At 41.5% G+C, this 19,508-nt stretch overlaps 1 protein-coding gene across 1 annotated transcript in view; it reads right to left on the bottom strand.

Annotated features, from left to right (window-relative positions):
* FNBP1 (formin binding protein 1) overlaps window positions 1-19,508 on the bottom strand; it is a 63,489-nt gene that overhangs the window by 17,876 nt on the left and 26,105 nt on the right. The window contains exons 7-11 of the mRNA XM_062505377.1: window positions 18,898-19,002; window positions 7,690-7,818; window positions 5,807-5,953; window positions 2,139-2,336; window positions 607-789 (exon numbers count right to left, since the gene is read on the bottom strand). Of these exons, the coding sequence (XP_062361361.1) occupies window positions 607-789; window positions 2,139-2,336; window positions 5,807-5,953; window positions 7,690-7,818; window positions 18,898-19,002 (762 nt within the window). The remainder of the gene's footprint in view (window positions 1-606; window positions 790-2,138; window positions 2,337-5,806; window positions 5,954-7,689; window positions 7,819-18,897; window positions 19,003-19,508) is intronic.

Genomic DNA, 19,508 nt, shown 5'->3' with positions numbered 1-19,508 from the left:
ATGGAAAGGCTTTGTTACCACCCAGAATCACTTCACCTTCCTCATCTCACATGTTTCCCATGAAGACTCAGAGTTATTACACAAACTAACACTGCAGCACCAGGACCACAAACTGGGGCCCAGTGACTGGAACAGAAGTTCCCACTGCTCCAATGACCATGTCACATCATTCCAGACTGAACTTTTACCAACTGAAATCACAACTGTGATTTCTCCTAGAATCCCTCCTAATTTACTCTTCTTCTGACACAAACGTTGAGCCGAACCCACCCTGCTGAGAGAAAAACTAAGGACTTCTTGCATGAGCGTGACTCAATGTTCAGCTCCTCCTTCTGTATTTTGTCCAACCCCTCCTCCCCCAAGACACCCAGATGGGTGATTTCCATCAGCAACTGTACTTTTTGTGGTTTCATTGTGGGGGTTTTGACTGCAAGTGCCTTTATAGATTGGGAACCTTTGGATTTGTCTGCATGTTATGATAAAACACAATGGAACCGTTCACAAAACAAAAGTTTTTACATAACAGAACGTACAATAAAAGCGCAAGAAACAAAAGAAAGAGAGAGAGAGAGAGAGAGAGAGAGAGGTATCCAGAGGAGAACTTACCCCACGCTTTAGGCTCCTGAAGCAGTGGATTTTGGGTTTGGAGGTCATGAACTCGTTGAAGCGATGGGAGAGGGGTTCCTTTTGCTGCTTGGGAGACTGGGGGCCGTTGGGAACAGCAGAGGGTGAGGCAGAGGCAGGGGGAGGAGGAGGGGGCTGATGGGGGGATGTTAAAAGGGACATAAGCTACGTATAAGAGATGGAGAAGTGACAGAATAAAAACCAAAATAAAAAGATAAAACACAAAACGAAAATAAGCATCAAAACCAATATTTGAAATCCAGAGAAAAACCAATTAAATAATTAAATATTAAAGGCCATGGTTCAAAAGGGGGGAGAAAGCAGAGGTTAAGAGTCGTGTTAAATGAAGAGTTGTGATAAATGAAAGTATTAGTAAGTGATGCAACAGAAGAGTAACACAAAAGTATTTTGAAGGAAGCTCATGCAGACTCTTCCATGCAGCACTATCCCCATCAATTGCCCTGTTCTGCTCTGTGGACAGCTCGGAATAATGCATATGGATAGAGCTTTCAAATACCTGAATTTAAATGGATCAGATAAGGAAGGTACCTTAGTGCCCAGTAGAGTTTCTATTATCTGGAAAACAACAAACCACATTCCTTCCTGCTTCCAGGTCATACCTCAGCATCACACTTGTACAGATCATACTATGAATTTGCTCAGGAGTTAGTCCTGGTTGTGATTTATTCTGGCTACACTGATGTAAGCTCCAGACAACAGCGAGTCCTCTCTCACACCAGCACTACAGGAATGACCCCTTGTGAACAGGGAGATTTTTAAAACTCAAATTTAAGTGGTTGGGTAAAGGGTCAGAGCCAGAGTGAGGTCAGAAAAAAAGAAGCTATTCTGAGCTTCCATCAGTGTTACTGAAACCTGATTGAGTCCAGTCCCCCTGACACGTCCTGGTAACCCCAGAGAAATGCTGCCATGCATTATGGTGTAAAGTATGACAGTGGAATGAAAAAGGTTTAATGGCTACATAAGTTAATATGGTCTTTTAAACAGTCAACTGCTCAGTTAGTTAGGCTCCATTAGTTGTGCTTCAGAGTGAATCCCAGTAATTCCCTGTTCCCAGCCACCCACCTGCTGACCCCAGTGCACAGACTGGAAAGACAAGGGAAATGGAAAGGCAAGGAGAGTTTGAGGAGTGTCAAAACAGTAACACCACATGGAATCTTCCCACAGGTAACAATGTTAGTTGGCACACTTGGCACTAGGTAAGTGGTTTACAACTCCTTTGGATTAGGAACAGAAATGGACCATGGCAGAGACAGGACAACTTAAATTAATTTTAAAATTGCAACATAATTAATGAAATTATACAAGAAAAAAAAAAGTTATAAAGAAACTTAAGTAACCAAAGACTACAACAAAACAGCATATTAAGACATCAGTTATTAACTTTCTGAATCTAAAATTCTCTTAAAAAAACCCTAAACTTGCCAAGATTACTAGACAAGACACAGGTTAGCAAAACATATACTAGCACCAAGCTCAAGTCTGCAAATCAGTACCTTATTTTTCTTGATGAATGGCCATAACTTGCCCTTGGATTTGCTACCAAACTTGGGCTCTGACTTCCCATCCCCTCTGGAGTTGGAAAGGCTGGATTCAGACACCGTCCTCTTCATGGGCTGTGTGAAATCCTCAAAGTCAACATCTCCTGGAGGCTCGAACCCTGATTTAAAGGCTTCTATTACCATCTGGGAATCCTGGAATGGGACAGATCCAACAAAGTGGAAGCATCTCAGGTGAGGCTTAACATCAAATTGATGGCACATTAAGGCATAACAAGAAAGACTGTCTATGTGGGACCAGCCCTGAGAGTGACCAGGCTCATTCCTGGGAATGAACACCCTTCCAGAGCCCAGGATCAATACAAGTCTCTCCACTTTCTGCTAAAAAGAGTGAGAGCTTATGAACTTTACTGACTAGAAAAGCAAATCACACTTCAGTAAGTGACTTTAACATTTAAGCTACAGATTTGCTGGGAATACAGCTGTTAGCAAATCAGAGGAAAATCCCAGTAAATATTCCCATAAAACAGAGCTCTTGTTGACTTGTGGCAGAGTGATCACACAAGTTGGTTGTGAGTTTAGTGACAGTAAATGTTTCATGAGCTTTACCCAACATCCAGGCAGTCCAAGGTCACATCAGCACCCCTGTGCCCTGGTGTGGGAGCCACTGAAGCCACATTCCCTTTTGGCACTGCTAGGAAGGATCTAAGTCAGCCACAAACTGGCTGTAGACTGTGCACAATGGCTTTGCTCTTTTGTTTTAGACAGAGGGAAAAGAAAAAAAAAAAAAACAAAAACCAAAACAAAACAAATCAAAGCCAAACCAATCCATAGCATTTTTCCTACTGAAGTCTACAAACAAAATTAATTATACATAAGATCAAATTCAGACCTCAGCTTGCCAAATGCACTTAAATCTAATGGAATTGGAAAAAATATCCTAATAGACTTCTTATCTGCTTGTTTTCTTGGGAAGAGAGATTATGTTTAACAGCTAAGATCCAAGATCCCTAGAGACACTGTGCCTTGGCACACAAATATCTTATTCTCTAGAGTAGAGCATCACTGCCCTGTTACATAAAAAGAACTTGTTGCTTTGAAGGCATTTAATAGGTTCTGTGAATGGCTGTAGGTTAAATGCTGTTCAGGAGAAACCTGCTGGGACATAGACATATCCAGAGGCCAGGCTCCATTAAGCAAAACACAGATACAGCACAATTCTTCATGGGATTTTGAAGATCCACATAGATTTAAGATCCTCAATCTATCAGGTGGCATCATGAAATTCCTACACAAGTTTTAGGGAGGTAGAACAACACTTTCCATTATCCCATCCTTGTTTGACTTAAAACTTCCTAAGATTTAAACTTGAAGATATTTTTAATGACAGACATGAAAGCAAGATGAAGAAGGATTAGAGAAGAGGGGGAAAGGTTAGATTAGACAAAAGATTAGAAAGAGTGGGGAAAGCTGAGAGAATTGGTATTGTTCAGCCTGGAAAAGAGAAAGCTTTGGGGTGACTCAACTGCTGCCTTCCAATACCTAAGGGAAGCCTACAGGAAAGATGGAGAGACACCATTTACAATATTTACATGAGCCTGAACCTGTGGATGCCCCATCCTTGGGAGTGTTCCAGGCCAGGATGGACAGGGCTTGGAGCACCTTGGGATAGTGGAAGGTGTCCCTACCCATGGCAGGGGGTGGAACTTGATGGGCTTCAAGGTCCCTTCCCAATGAAGCCATTCTCTCATTCTAAGAGATTACACTATGTTATATTAAATACTCCACTAGTATTTTATCCTATGCATGGAGCTTTTCATGTTTTCCCCTCTGGATTTTACAGTGCTCCTTCCATTTATTCAAAACATCATTCCACTACAATGGAGCTAAAAATAACCAGCATACTCCATATATCAGAGATAATGTCATAACAGGAACTCCAAGCTCATAACAAATTAACTTTATCTGCTGCAAGAGCCCTCTGAATCAAGTTCTGCACAGGTTCACCTGGCAGTCACCACACTTGCCACACGACCTTTGTGCTGTTCAAGGGGTTAGAAAGGGGAAATGGAAAAAAAAAAATATTTAAAACTGCCTTAGAAACACAGTAACAGTGAACCAGTATTCCCTGCTAAGTCCAGGCAGTTTCTATTGGCATTGTCAGGAATTCTGTGCAGTGTAGTGAGGGCACAAAGCAATCCTATTTACACAGTTGTACATTTAGTAACTAATCCAGCACTTTCATTATAATCAACACAGTTAGAAATTACTGCTCCAGGGATGAAAAAAATCCTTGATGATATTTAAGGAAAAAGAACTCTTTATGAACATAACTGTTTCCAGATAGAACCCACTAAACCCTTTGTAGCTACTCAGATATAACTATTTTGGTTATATACATTTTTGTCAGCGCAGTGTTTGCAGCAGATCCTGGTAAATTCAGTTATCAATGCTCAAAGTGATCGTTTTCCAATGTCACATTTGTGCATGAGCCATGTTGGACTTATTTGTGATCAACAGAAGATAAAATTCACCCTGATTCAAACACCCAGCTCAAGTTTCATGTGTGCTTTGCTAAGAAGACTGGGGCAGAGTATAGGCTGAGATATGAATCTCCCCAGCATGATTTCACCATGCAGTACCAAAAGCTAGACCTCAAGCAGGGTTACGTTGTTCTACCATGGGAATTGCTGCCCCTATTCCCCCTTTTCCCACTCAGAGAATGGTTTCCAGATTCCTGAGTTTCCTATGCTGCTCTCTGTGAGAGCAATTGCTGAACAGAGAGTAGAGGATTAATTTCAAAACTTCAGCCTCAGGCTTATGCTGCCAGTTCACGGCTCCAGGCACTGAACAGCTCCAAAAAGATTCCAGTGAAAAATATGTATGGGAAATTCAAACAGGCAGCAAGACTCATGCTGTCAGTGTTTGAAGCACTAATGTGATCCATGAAAAAGAGTGGAAGAACAGAGGCTTCATGTAGGAAGGGAGCAGATCATTCTGCAAACAAAACAGAAAACACATTTGCTCTTGTGGTCACTGTACATCAAGAAGCTCAACTGAAATCTTTATCACCCTTCTTATCAGAGAGGTTTCTTTGCATCCTATGAAGGAAAATGATGTTCAGAAATCAAGATTTGCTCATTTACAGATTGCCAGCAAACCTCAAACCTGCAAAGAAATATTTTACAGAAAGAATTTGCAATAGTTAATGTCGACAATACTTTAAATATTTTCATTATTATAAACCTAACCAGAATTAAGACATTTCTGAAGCATTCAGTTTTCTATGTCTCATTTATGAGACACAGAAACCACCCTTATAAGAATTGGTGATTAATTATCTGAAATTATGTTGACACCACGCACTGATGATACCTACTTTTAAATTGCAGTATTACAAAAAGCAAATACCCTAATAAAATGAGGGAGTAGTCCTCAATAAAAAAAACAAAAAGTATTGCAGGAAAAGCATTTCTGGTTGTTAAGCAGGTTTGGGAAATAATGTGAGCACATCCTGCCTCAGACAAAGCAGCTTGGGACAAGAAGCTGTTCTTTGCTTTAGTTCTGTGACTACAAAGCACTTGTGCTGAGCCTGGGCTCAGGATTTCAGGCTCCCTAAATTTGAGACCAACAGTAAATATGACAACCAACAATACAACACTTACATTCTTGTGATCCACTGACTCTGCAGCCTTTGTTATCTCATCCAGACACTTCCCAATGATGGGGATCACCTGGCGGTCGACTTCTGCAAAGGTTTTCATGGATTCACCTATCCTCACAATTCTTCTTTCTTCCATCTCCTGTATTTTCTAAAATATTACATTTCATTCAGGTCAAACATCAAGATTAACTTCACAGTTTCACTCAATTTCCCTCTCCAGCTTACTTCAACTATTTTAAAACTTAGGGATTAAATATATTTATAAGAATGAACTAGGACAGCTGTTCTCAGGAAGGCACCAAGTGGTACTGCTCCCTTAAATATCAAAATGTCATCCTAAAAGTAATCTCTTTTACTGTTACTAGAAATTTTCCAATTAACTTTTTATGTTAAAAAATGCTGATTTGTCAAACCCCAGCTTTAGACTTTTGAAAGCACGTTTCCTAAGGCTTTTAAAAATAATTTCTGCAACAAATTCTTTGATTTTCTGTGCATGTTAGGAACAATCTTATTTTCATTCCACTGTAGAATCCAAGGAAACCAAGTTCTTGATGTCTCCCCTTCTTTTCCCTAGAAGGTAATTCTTGGTGTTTAGGGAGTCCTATACATCATGTCTTGTTCACAATACATCATATATTGGTGTGTTCATGTACAATAAAAACATCACATGTTGTTCACACCACAGCTCCTCATTGCTCAGTAGATTCAGTTCCAGGATTTCCAGCATCTCTTCCAGGGCCCTCTCCTTTACCATGGAGGGAAACTGAATGTGGCACAATTCTATTATGACTAATTATGGTAGGGTACAGCAGGTCATGAACAGGAGCAGCCTGTGTCACACTGGACTGCAGGAGCAGTCAACTTAAAAATCCCCTTTGCCTTGATTCACAAATAACATCAATTTTTTTGCAAAACAACTTATTTCAACATCTAAAAGAGAGCCCTGGAGCTCACTGGCACACTGATAGGGAAGAGGGCACATCTGCAGGACTTTAACATGGTCACCTACAGATCAGAGTGCTCATCAGCTCCAGGATTTGTTTGATTCCAGGAAGAGGCTATCTCAAGGCATTGGTTTGAAATACCATGAGGCAAAAGAGGAGGAGTCCATTTAGCTCACAAGTTTCAGCAGTGGGTACGAAAGTGAGTGTTTGCCATGCAAAGATCAGCTACTTCTCATCTGATGACAAGCATGTGATATGTCCTCCCTTGAAAAGGTTCCATTTTCCACTTCTGATGCTCATGACCCATTATAATGGAACAGTCATTTAGAAGTTCTGTTCTACTACATTAACCTCAATTCATTCATTCAAGCACAAACTCAGATCTCCACTCAGAATGAATCTGATGGCTTTTTTATTCTTCCTCTGCAGCTTGTCCTTAGGCACCCTAAGACACAATCAGTAGCTTGCTTAAAAACCTTCAGATTCACTGCTGCAGAATTATTGTGGTTCACATTTAAACATCCATGCAGCCTGATTTGAACACAGGTTATAAAACACTGCTGGAATTTCCAGATGCAACAATGCCCAGCTGCCTCCTGCCCCAACAATGCCAGTGATGCTCTCCCTCATCCCCAGCTGCACAGACACAGGAGCTGAACAGAGAAAGATTGTGAGGATTCCAAAGGCTGTCCTCATCTGTCACAACATTTCAACATCACCTTCCTTGTGTATCATTGATGCCTTCATATCTAATTTAAGATAAAGGGATCATTTATCTTACCACCTCTCAGGGTGGCAGATTGCATGTAAAATTTGTTAAGAATGAGCAAAAAAAAAATCAGCAAAAATTAAAAGTCATGCTCATGGAATTGAGGTGATGTGCAATATGTTCTTGTCAGAGGAATATGGGCTAGTCTAGAGCTGTGCCAGCGACTCTTACCTGGAAGATGTTTGGTATGTGTGTGTAGTAATGCTCATGCTGCTCACTGTTGAACTTCTGTAGGGTGGAAGAATATTCAGCTTTGCTGTCTTCTGCCATCTGATGTCTCAGCTGGGCTTGCTGTCTTGCCTGAGGAAATACCAAAAGAAATTGGGTAAATTATAAATTTAGGCTATATGGAAAGCAATTGCATTGTGGTACTCCTCATCTTACTATCCAGGAACATTGTGAGACTGAACACCAGTTTTTGGTTTACTTCTATTCTGTGAAACATTTGAGCTGCAGTGTGGACAGTGCTGCTGCTCCTTCCTGGGATTACAATGGACACACTTCTTGTTCCCCCTATGCCCTGGTGGATGCCAACTGCTTTCCTCTAAGGAGATGCTTCCCTGTTGGCAAGCAGTGTTTTCTGGGGAAAGGGAAACGGGGAAAAAAAAAAAAAGAATCAACAAAAACAAACAAAAACCCCAAACAAACGAATAAACAAAAAAACCCCAACAGTTTTGTCTCATTTTAGCCAGCATAATCATGACAAAACCTCTTAACTCCGTGTGCTCTGCAGAGCCCTTTCTCCACTCTCCTCACACAGTCCTGGCATGAAGCACACAAGGAAAGTGAAGCCTGAGCAGCAGCTGAGATGCCTCCCTTCCTATTTTTACCCACACAGATGATTTGCTTTTCTACCCAACATAGCAGAGCACTGGGCAATTAATCTCACTTCTTTCCCTAGAATAACCTGTCCCCAAGTGACCCTTTCATGGTCTCAGATTCCTCCCCTCTCAGTTCTGTTCCCAAGGCCTTCTGTTATCTCTTTCACTGCCCAATATTCTTCCCTTACTGCCTCTCCCATCTGTTTGGTTTAGATGCCTTTTCCTTTCTTGCCTTTGGCCTTCATACAGCAACTCTTCCTTCTCTTCCCTTCCAACATTCCCTATACCTTCCCCTCATTGAAACTCCACCTCCCTGACTGGACCTCTGCTGCTGAAATCCTGGATAATTCCTTAAGATAAGGCAGAAAAATGCTGCTTTAAAAACCATAAAAAAAAAAAAAAAACTTTCAGGGGACAAAACACAGCAAATAATTTTAGCATATTTTAAGTAGGCTCCCATTAAAACCAGTTCAGAACAGGGTTATTCTTTGAACTGTTCCAAGCAGACAACAGTTTCCTGACAATAAACCCATGGAATACTAAATCATGGAACGTTTTTGTAATCATAACTGGAAGGTAACAAATTCTGCCAGGAGGTTTCAAATCTCAATTTGTAAAGAAGTAGCCTTCCCCTGCATTTGTCAAGTTTGCACATCTCACCTAATAATTTATTTCACCTCAATTCAGATATTGCTTCTGCAGCTGATTGTAGGAATTTCACAGATCCCCTTCACATTCTTTCTACAGAAATAATTCAAGCAGAATGAGGAGATACTGGGCACTAAGTGCATCACAGGAGATGAAACAGTAACATCAAATGGAGAAGAATGTGACTATAACCAAATAAGTGAATCCAATAAAAGACATATTTTCAGCTTTGCTTGTTCCCTGTCCACTAACTCCTGCAAAGGATGAGTGCCTAATTCCAGAAAATTCATCTCCTGCAATCAAATTCCAAGAAGCCCCATCAATCATTTCCCTGCCCAAGTGCTATAAAGTTTATCAAACTTTACCATCCACACACTCTCTCACAGCTACATTAAATGCAAGTAGAAAAGAATATATTCTTGTGCCATAAACACAAATTTAGCAGGAAAACAAAGTCAGCCATGGAAAGGCAGGCAGCTGTAAGAGTGGTTCACACTCATCTCCCAACCCCTTCCTCACATCCCAGCTGCTGCAGATCAATATCCATTTATGAGGCCCATTCTCTCCATCTACCTAAGAGGAACCCACTGTCTGAGCTGACTTTACACCAGCTCCACTCCCACTCATCCAGCTCTCTCTCCCTTTCTTTTTGTAAGAATAATTTAAAATAATGTAACTCAGGAATTTGTCCCTTGACTCTATTGTTGAAGCAGAAAAACAAGAAATCCATTATTACACATTTCCAGACAGACCCAGCAAGCATTAAAGCCAGCTGAGTTCACTTTCATGAGCAGACTCATTGGCTGGATATGACAAAGTAACTCTGAGTTAAATGTATACAAGAGTAGACACTCAGTTTCCAAAATGATCTTAGCTGGCCCCAAATAAGAGGGGGCAGCAGATGAGTAAACAAAATGGTGTGTATTCCAAACCAGAACTTTTTATGTAAGAGCCATAGTGATGCTTTGTTTTTCTTGGCCACTTAATGCATTTGGCAAGCTTCAAACTGTTTAAATATCTTTCCAATGAGGTATTTGGATCTTAAAAAAACCCCAACTAAATCTAGAAATTTTTTATTACTTCATTTCACTATGTCACTTCCTCTAACATCATCACTTCTAGTATTAACAGAATTGTACCTTATAGTGAGACTCCTGCACTCTGTTGAAGCACAGAATGATAAAAACGAGTCAATGATATTAAATATCACATTCAGAGTAATGAATGCAGTAGCCCAGAACTGCAGAGAGTCACAGAAGCTATTTCAGGAATAATTTATAGCTGGGCTTTACAGAAAATGAAGTTTTGCTTCTTTACTGCTCACTTGTGCATGCAAACAGCTTCAGAGGAGGTTTTTTGGGGGGCTTCTTAGAGTTAATATTACAAGATTTGCCTTGAACAGTATTTCCAGGAGGAAAGGCTTTGGAATAATTGAGGTCTAGAAAACCAGACAGTGACTTCAGATGTAGGTGAACAATAGTGGGATGCAACTTTCAGTCAACACATTTCTCTCCTTTAACTGGGCAGGGATGAGTAAGCAAGAGCTCAGTTTCCAGCCCCACATATAAAACACAATCCACCTCTACAGGCTGATAGATTGCTCAGTTGTAAGAGGCAGACTCTGAATGCAACAAGAACTCCCCTCTTCAAAGGAAGAAAGAATGAGGTCACCTTTCATTCATTTATATTGTTCCATTTACCCTCTCCCCCAAGCTTCTTTTGATAGGATATGCAACTTGTGGTGAAGTGTAGAAGAAATTTTTAAAACTCAAGTACATTTTCTGCCATTTTGGTCTTCAACAGAAGAAAAGAATGAAGATATTTTGCTGAGAACAATTTTTTGAGACACATTCCAGAAACAGCAAAAGGGTCAATAGACACACTGTCTTCTGGGTTTACACAGACAAAAAATGCAGCTCCTCAGGGCTGTTATGGTGGGAGTGATATGAATAACTGAAAAGGGCAGAAAAAAACTTTGGCTGTTATTCAGCTGGTCCACACTAAGTGGAACAGTTCAACTCCTCAGCAGTCGCTCTCATCCAGAATGGCAGAGTTTCCAGTCAAAACTTTGGTGTCACTTTGTTTCATCTTTCTTTACTCCCATTCTGCACCCCCTCTTTTCTTTCAAACTCAGACAGCATGTGAGATGCATCACTGCCAGGCCACTGCTTGCCAAAACAGATCTGTCTTTGGCAAATCCAAGATCAGACTAAAACGCAAACGCACACACACAAAAAAAGAGAAAAAAATCACCCCTGCGCCCTCAACTACCCAATCCCTTCAAAATAGCTTAATGATAAAGGCAGACTCAGAAACACTTCACCAATTTTAGGAATGTTTTCTATTGCTCACAGATTTTTCAGCTCCAGGCTCTGGCCCTGTGAGCACTGGGCACCAGAAGCCTCCTGGGAGCAGCAGCACTGGCAGCGTGTGCAGGATCATTAATAACAGTGGGCATCCTGCCACAGACTTCAAAACAGGGCCAGGGCTCCAGGCTTGGATTTACATAGCCTCTTTACTATTTTACAATAACCAGTTGGGTCTCTCTGAACTGGCAAGCAGAGAAAGGATTTGAAATTTGCCTTCCTGAAAGAAAAAAGTAGAGTGGAGGGTGCAAAATAACAGCAGAGAAAGAAACAAAGAAAAAAATTCCTTTCTTGTAACATTTGAAGAGGTGGAGGAAAAATCTGAGACTGTGGGTCCCTGAAATCCTTTGGCTGAATATAATACACAAATGAGCAAACCACTGACAGAGGATGGAAAATCTTCCTCACCACATCTCAGGAATTGTTATCTACTGCAGTCTCACTGCACACAATTCTGCCAGAATTCAGAAACTCACACTAACAAAAGATATCCCCAAACAACACAGTCCTGCTGAAGCTATAACAACAGAGATGGACTAAATTAATTAAGAAGAACAGCACAGCAGCACCTCTCAGCACAGTGCTCCAAGGCCCTGGGGAATAACTGTGCTTCAGACCCAAAAGTTTGTCTCCCTGCACTGCCATTCTCATGTCATGAATACTAAATAACCAAACTCTCTGGATGACTGAACTGTGAATCCCTGCAAACACCCAGGAGTTTTCCACTCTGCTCAGAGAAATGCAGTTCTATGAGGATATCTGGCAAGTCTAATTCATTATAAAAGAAGGATAATCTCTGTGGTATTCTCTCTGTGGATGGAAGGTTATGTGGATTTGATAGAGGAGATAACAAGTAAAGATATATTTGGGGCACTGGCCGACAATGTTTAAATGATTTCTGGAGTTTAGTTGTACTACATAAGCAATTAAAGTCTACCATGTATAAATCTGGGTATTGAATATAAATAATGGAAATTATTTCTTGAATATAAATAATGGAAATTTCAGGACTGGGTAATAGATTGCTTAGCTCATACTTGGAATACTGGGCAACGGTTCTAGTGCTCTCACTCCAAGAAAGAATTTACAAACACAGCCAATGCAGAAGGGACAGGCAGGGTTGAAAAAGTTACCAGGACAAATTTTGTAGCCTCGAAGATCAATTTTATGGGTAGAAAAGTCTCTCTGGGAGGTGAATTAGTCTGAGTGATCAGGGTGATGCTGAGCTGCAGCAACAAGGGCTTTCCCAGTAGAAATAAAGTCATTGTCCCCCTTTGCTCAGCATTTGTCAGGCCACACCTGGAATATTGTGTTCAGTGGTCCCCACTACACAAAAATACCTGGACATACTGGAGAAGGTCCAGAAAGGCCACAGAGATGATCCAAGCACAGGGAGCAGTCATGTGAGGAAAGGCTGAGAGAGCTGGGTTAGGGCAGCCTTGAGAAGGAATGCTTAGGGTACCTTGTCACTGTGTCCCAGGGCTTGAAGGGTGACTACAGAGAAGATGGAGACTAAAAGGAGTCACATGGAAAAGACAAGGGATACAAGCTACCCCTGGGGAGATCCCAACTGGACACCAGGGGAAAATTTTTCACAGTGAGAACAATGAGCAATTGGAATAATCTCCTCAGGGAAATGGTTGAATCCCCAACATGGGGCAAAATTCAGCTGAAAAGGGTTCTGGGCCATCTTGTCTAGACTGTGTTTTTGCCAAGGAACGCTGGGCCAGACAATCCTTCAATTCCCTTCCAACATGGTATTCTATGATTCACTGAAACTAAATTAGCTAAATTCTGAGGCCTTGCTTCTCATGCAGGTGAAAAGATTTGTTCTAATGTTTTGACAGAAAAATAATAACTGTAAAGAAGCTGCGAAACTGTAGAGCATGAAATAATTGCTTTGCATTAGTTTAGAACATCAGTTCTATTGCACTGGTGATTCAAACTGCAGTTTAATTCAGGAGATATTCTTAAACCTCCCTTTCACATCCCCTTTCCCTCCCTTTAGCAATCACCTCCCAAAAGAGTTGCATTGTTACAAAACTCAGTCAAATTTCCAGGTAGAGCATTGCTGCAGGGGAGCACCGCTAAAAGGAAATTTAAGTTCAGTTGGATTTCCTTGCCTTACACTAAAACTGGCTCGTGATCTGCTCTTTGATCTCTTATCACCAAGCACAGGGTATGTATAGGGTACACATGGAGATTTATTAAGTTCCTCAGACACTCCTGCTGGAGTCATTAACTCTCTATTGAGTAGAAATCAACCCTCTTAAATTAGTCATGATTCCAAAAGGGAAACAGCTGCTCTGCACGGGGTGGCAGGGATGGCAGGTTGTAAACAAGGCTTACTCTTCCAGAAATGCAAATTGCTCTCCAGAGGGACTCCCTGAATTCACACTCTGCATCATCCTTTAGGAAGGAAGCAGTTCAGGAAGGAGACTGGGGTCTGCATAACCCAGAGAAATAACATTAAATCACATTACCCAGCATTTCAATTGATGAGAAATATGACACACATCACAAGCAAAGACCCAGAAATTGAGCCAGTTCCAGTTGGGGAGCAAAAGAGAAGCAGCTGCCTACTCAACATACAAAAAACTCACCACCACAGAGGGAAAATCTTCTGCAGTGTCAAATCTCCAACAAGAAATGCAAAGGCCAGGCCCTCCTGCACCATGCTCAGGACTGGGACTGCCACACCTCACCTGCATATTTCACCTTGATGCTGCTGCTGCATCTCTAGAAATTCCCAGCAAAGAATATGAAAAACAAAGCCTCTGGAACCACTCACTGCAATATCTATAACACAAGCACTCTAAGTCTTCTCCACCCTGAAGAACCACGTTTGCACATTTTCCCCAATGCTGGTACACTCATGGTGCCAGTGGGTGCCTTGATGTGGACAGGAGAAGGAAGGGATACAAGTCCCACCAGCACAGAGCAGATGACTTGGCATCTCCTGAAAAATGAGGCCAATTTAGTAGTTACAGTCTGCAGAAGGCAGATACCCACGACCTGGGGTTATGTGAAGTTTACTGCTCACAGACTTTGCTGACTAAATGTCAGGGGGATGTGGCAACAGCAGAGCCCTGAGCTGGAGATGCTCCTCCAGGTTTAGTCTGGGGGGTGTCAGTGATTGTGTCTGGTTTCACTGTGACTTGACTGCTGGAACACCCACCTGAGATGTCTTCAGAGCCCAAAATAGCTTCTCATACCCCTCACTGTAAGGATGTGTAAGCTCCTAGTGAAGGGATTTGTGTCCCACAGCACAGAGGCTGGAGCAGCAGTTACCACCTGACAGCATTGCTGAGCACACAGGAAGATCAGCTAATCCCAGTTTCCAATTAGCAGGATTTCTACACCTACATTCTGTCAGACTTTGCTGTGATTCAGCTCATGGCCACCCCAAGCCATGCTGAGTGTGTTTCCTGTGGGTAAGGAAAGGGACAGACTCTGTGCTTTGTGCAGAAATTCAGGTAACGTGGCATGAGAAGAGAGAAAATGAAACCTCAAACATGAAACCTCAGTAACTCCCCACAGTTATATTTACAGACTAGAAAGCTATCATAGTGATACTGTATTTTAAGGCTTTATGCAAATCTTAAACTATTCTGGGTCTCCAAAACATATTGGATATTGCAGACATAACCTGAAAATTGCAGAGCATAGGGGAAAGCTCTTAAAGATTTTAGTAAACTGGAGATCACTCGCATTTCCCTCAATTTCTCCACTTCAAAACCAAAGGCAAATACATCTAAAGTTCCTACGTATTTCAGATTATTGCCTAAGGTCAACATTTGACTGTGTTCCTCTTCAGGCAAGGGCCAGATCCTGCCTGACACCAAGTACTTCAAACCACTCTCCTCACCACAACTGCTGAGGAAATCAAGAGGCAAGCCCTTCCATGGTTGGCCTCAGCCACTTCCTTTTTAAAATCAGACTCTGAAATGCCTACCTGAAAAAGCAACCCTTCGAAAAGCCAGTTGATTTTTAAATTTTATTACAAGAAGTCTGCAAAGGCACCGCTGGGTACCACATTATCCCATAAAGATGTCAGCTTTTTAGTGATTGCAGCTCTGAAGAGAAGGCAGAAACAATAGAACTCTGCCTTATATGTACAGTGGCTCCGTGCTGGCGACAGAGACCATTTCCCCAAATGGTCAAAAAATTGAAGCAGCCTCTCTGTGGTTTTTGAAAGAGAAGTACTTTTAAGCACACAACCCACTGTGATCCAAAGGAAATAAAGCTTTCAGTGGTACCTATGAAGCTTCCTGGAAGCAGCATCAGCATGTTGCAGCATTTATTTAGTTTATAAGGATATTTTCACAGACAGCGAGCCTCCTGCCCTAACTTTGCTACACTGAATTTTGTGTACACACAAACATCTCTGCAAACTTTGGCTGCTGGTGGTTTAGAGGCTCAGTGCAAACAGGGAAGGGAGCTCAGGTGCCCTGCTCCACTCTCCTTCTATTCCTGCATACTGTGATCATTGCAGAGACTGAACACAGCTTCTGCTCCATGTTCCCACTACCAAAAAAGGAGCTGAGAGGAAAGGAAGCCAAACACTCCTCCCTCCAAGACCAGCTACCAGGCTGCTTCCTGGCAAGGTGATGGAGCCCATGCTGGCCACAGAAATTGCACAGAAAGGATGTGCCCTCCACATACCTGGTCCTACAGAAGGAATGTGGACCTTGCTAAATGACGCCCAGGCTCCACATCCAGCCCTACCTTTAGGCCTTTTGCCAAGCAGCCTTGGAGAAATAAAGAGGAAAATTACTCTTATTCTGCTTCTCTGCCACTTCTCCAGTTACTTAATGCTCCCAAATTGCAAAACCTTGGGCAAGGGATAAGTGCTGGTAGATGACAGCTCTGGCACAGAATTTCCTACTGCAGTTGTCAAAGGCTACAAAGACTTAAAAGATGAAGAGATGTGAGCATTTCAGAACCTCTCACAGCTGAGCATTAGAAAACTGCAGCTGTATTCTCTTCTGTGTGTGTCATTGTGATCACTGCAGAATTTTAATTCCATTAATGCTATCCACTCTGTCATGTGTGATGTGAAAAAAGAGCATCTGTGTCTGCTCATATTGGCAGGTACAAGCTGAAGCAGCCAAGGTATCAATCTCAAGCCAAATAAACAGGGACAACCAGCCCCACTGCTTGAGGAGCACCTTGCTCTGCCAGAGAAGACCTCTGACACAGCCAAGCTGCCTGTTCTACTGGTCAGGTGGATTTCTGGGAGCTTTTGGGGATACAGCAGCCAAGCCATAAGGGGCAAGAAGAATCATAACTGCTGCAGCAGAAGCAGGAGATTGAAGTCATCCCCTACTGCTTCCCTTGGGCTGAGCAGTTCCTGCATCCCCCTGGAGCAAGCTGGGGAGAGCAGCAGTGCTGGTAAAACAATATCCCATTCTGCACTGGGAGTTATGCAAGAACCTCCCAGTCACACAGGCAGAGGGGAGCAAAGAAAGGGCATTATTCACTGCCTGACATGGATGAACCCAGTTTAACACATGCACTTGGAAAACACTGTTCTCTCTGTTCAGTAATATTATTTCACATTCCACTCATTTTGATAACCTTTTCCTTCTCTCATCTACTCTGTTGACTGCCTGGAAAGTGGAGTAATGCCTTCTCCTGAGGGCTGCCAACGTGCATAACTAACAGATTTTTTCTTCCAAGATACCACGGAGCCTCATTTTGCAATAAATAATTCACAAATTCATACAATAAAATGCTAGAAGAATTTAAAAGGGAAGCCTCTCTGCTTCACTTGACAGGGAAAGAGCACCAAGGTAGGAAATTGCTTCCCAGAATTTATTTAACACACTTAGATTGCTGCATCACCAACATGCCACCTTTTACTCTGACCAGAAAAGGCCAGCCTTGGAAAGGCATGTAGAAATAGGGAGTTTCAGTCCCCTATTTCAAACAGTAAGTCATGTCTTTGTATCCCTTTGACATGACCTCAGCTTTGGGAAAAAATCTAGGGCAAGCCCTAATTTTATCTATGAAATATTCTAAAATCACTTTATACAGATAAAGCAGAGATGATCCCTCTCTGTTAGAAAAACCCACATGTGGTGCCACATCTTTAACAATCTGTACATGCATTCATCTGTCAAGTGCCCTGGCAAATCCAGAAGGCAACAAAGGATCAAATCTACATGGTGAATTTGCAACTAAGAGCCAAGCAAATTACAAGACCACAGAGGTATTTTGTCCTTTGATATGCAATAGCACTTGGGGGAAATTTTCTGAGCTTGTTTATGATTTACTGTCCTCATTTCCAAGAGCTTCCCTGATGCTCTCTTGCCACACAACGTCCTGATGCTCAGCATGCCAGAAACATGAGATCCCACAGATGTACAGGGAAATTTATATTTTATATCTTCACAGGACTGAAGTAACTGAGAATAGAATAAAGCAGACCTCTTAAAAAACCAAAACCTACATTTTACAAGGAGACCTCAGACTAGAAAGATTTCTTACCTATAATTCACTTTCCTTTCCTGTCCCTGCAACAAAGCATTTGGAATATTTTAAGCCTCAGCTTTTACTTTTTCCTTTCTCTTTTGGTTGGCTTTTTTTTTTTTCCTTCAATAAATTGCAATTTTCAAGTGTTCTGGCTATTTTGTGCCTGTCTGACTCAAACTCAAGGAGAGCAAAACTTGTCCTTGCACATTGTAATGTGGTGCTTCTCATCTACATTAGTGTATCTTGTGAGCAAATATGTAACTCCAAAAACAGAAGCTAGTTAAAGCATTTTCTTCCTCTTCATTGCTTCCTTAAATTAAAGGTATTGGACTTGGAGCAGTAAAGTTTAAACTTTAAGCATCCTTCCACACATCCAAATTTAAATCAAACTAAAGAGAGAAACTATTTCCAGACAGATGTGCTGATACAGGACTAGAAATTTAAAATTAAGCATTAGTTCAAAAGCTTCACTGAGTGGGGATCATTGTAAAAAAGCCACAAATGAGTCTGCAACCAGCCAGCAACCGAGAAATGAAAATAAAAGCCTTGTGCCATCTGTGACAAGCGTGGATTCCAGGACTCTGCATCACATGGAAAGCTGTCATGCTCTAAATCTGCAACTATGAAAAACAATTCTGATAATTCTTCATTGCATCCAATGACATTGAGAAATCTCTGAAGTGCTGCTCAAAGGGCAGAAGTTTGGTTCTACCTGGACCACAGAGGGCACAAAACTGTGTGGAAACTGTAAGCAGCCCTCAGGGAGCCCGCACAATCCTGACTGTCACAGAACTTGGGTGTTAGTCAAAATCAAGCTTGTATAAACTCCTTTAGAGCCATATCAGCTCTGTTAAACTCAGGTATCTCCTACTAAAAAAATCCTGACTGTATCTGTTTAGAGTTTTGATATGAATAAAGGTTTCTGCAGAGATCTCCCTGGTTTTATTAACCTACAGACTGACTCAAGGTAAGGCATTAAGACTCAGAGCATTTACCCTACCAGGAGGAATGAGGAAGTAAACTTATCACATCCATGTTTCCAAACAGTCTCCACCCTCAAAGCTCACCTTTTCAACATCTGCTTTTGTCACGTTGATGTCAGCATCCATTTTCTCAAAATACTGCTGTGCTCGATCAGCTTCTTTGCAATCACGTTCAAACCGCCTTTTACTCTGAAAAGAAAAACCAGAAACCTTCATTATGGGAAGAAAAAGTACCAAAATCTACCCAAAATGCATGGCTGCAACTAAAACTAACTGTTGTAACAACTGAAGGATTTTAGGGCTCTCTTATTTACACTGGAATACATTTCCATATAAACAAACATCAAAAAATGGAGTTAACAGAGGCACATTTTTGGTTCCATTATCCAGGCTGCTCATATTTCAGGATTTTTCCCTTTTAGCATCACTTCCAGTCTTGCAGATGAAATCATTCTCTTCCAACACTTAACCCCTTAATTTTTGTAAACCATTGAGGGAGTTACTAAGATTAATAAATTTGCAAGGACTTTTGGTCATTGACAACCCCTTTCTATCCTCTCCTGTACTTACAGCCTCACTTTTCATTCATCACACGAATGACAATTCCAATGTATTTTCTTTTGGGAAGCAGCACATGACTCAAGAGATGCTCCTGTTCAATTTATGCACACATTATGAAGCTGTCCAACCTTCAG

This window comes from Cinclus cinclus, chromosome 19, assembly GCF_963662255.1.
Source record: "Cinclus cinclus chromosome 19, bCinCin1.1, whole genome shotgun sequence".
Lineage (NCBI taxonomy): Eukaryota > Metazoa > Chordata > Aves > Passeriformes > Cinclidae > Cinclus > Cinclus cinclus.
This window is presented reverse-complemented; position numbering and strand designations above follow the sequence as displayed.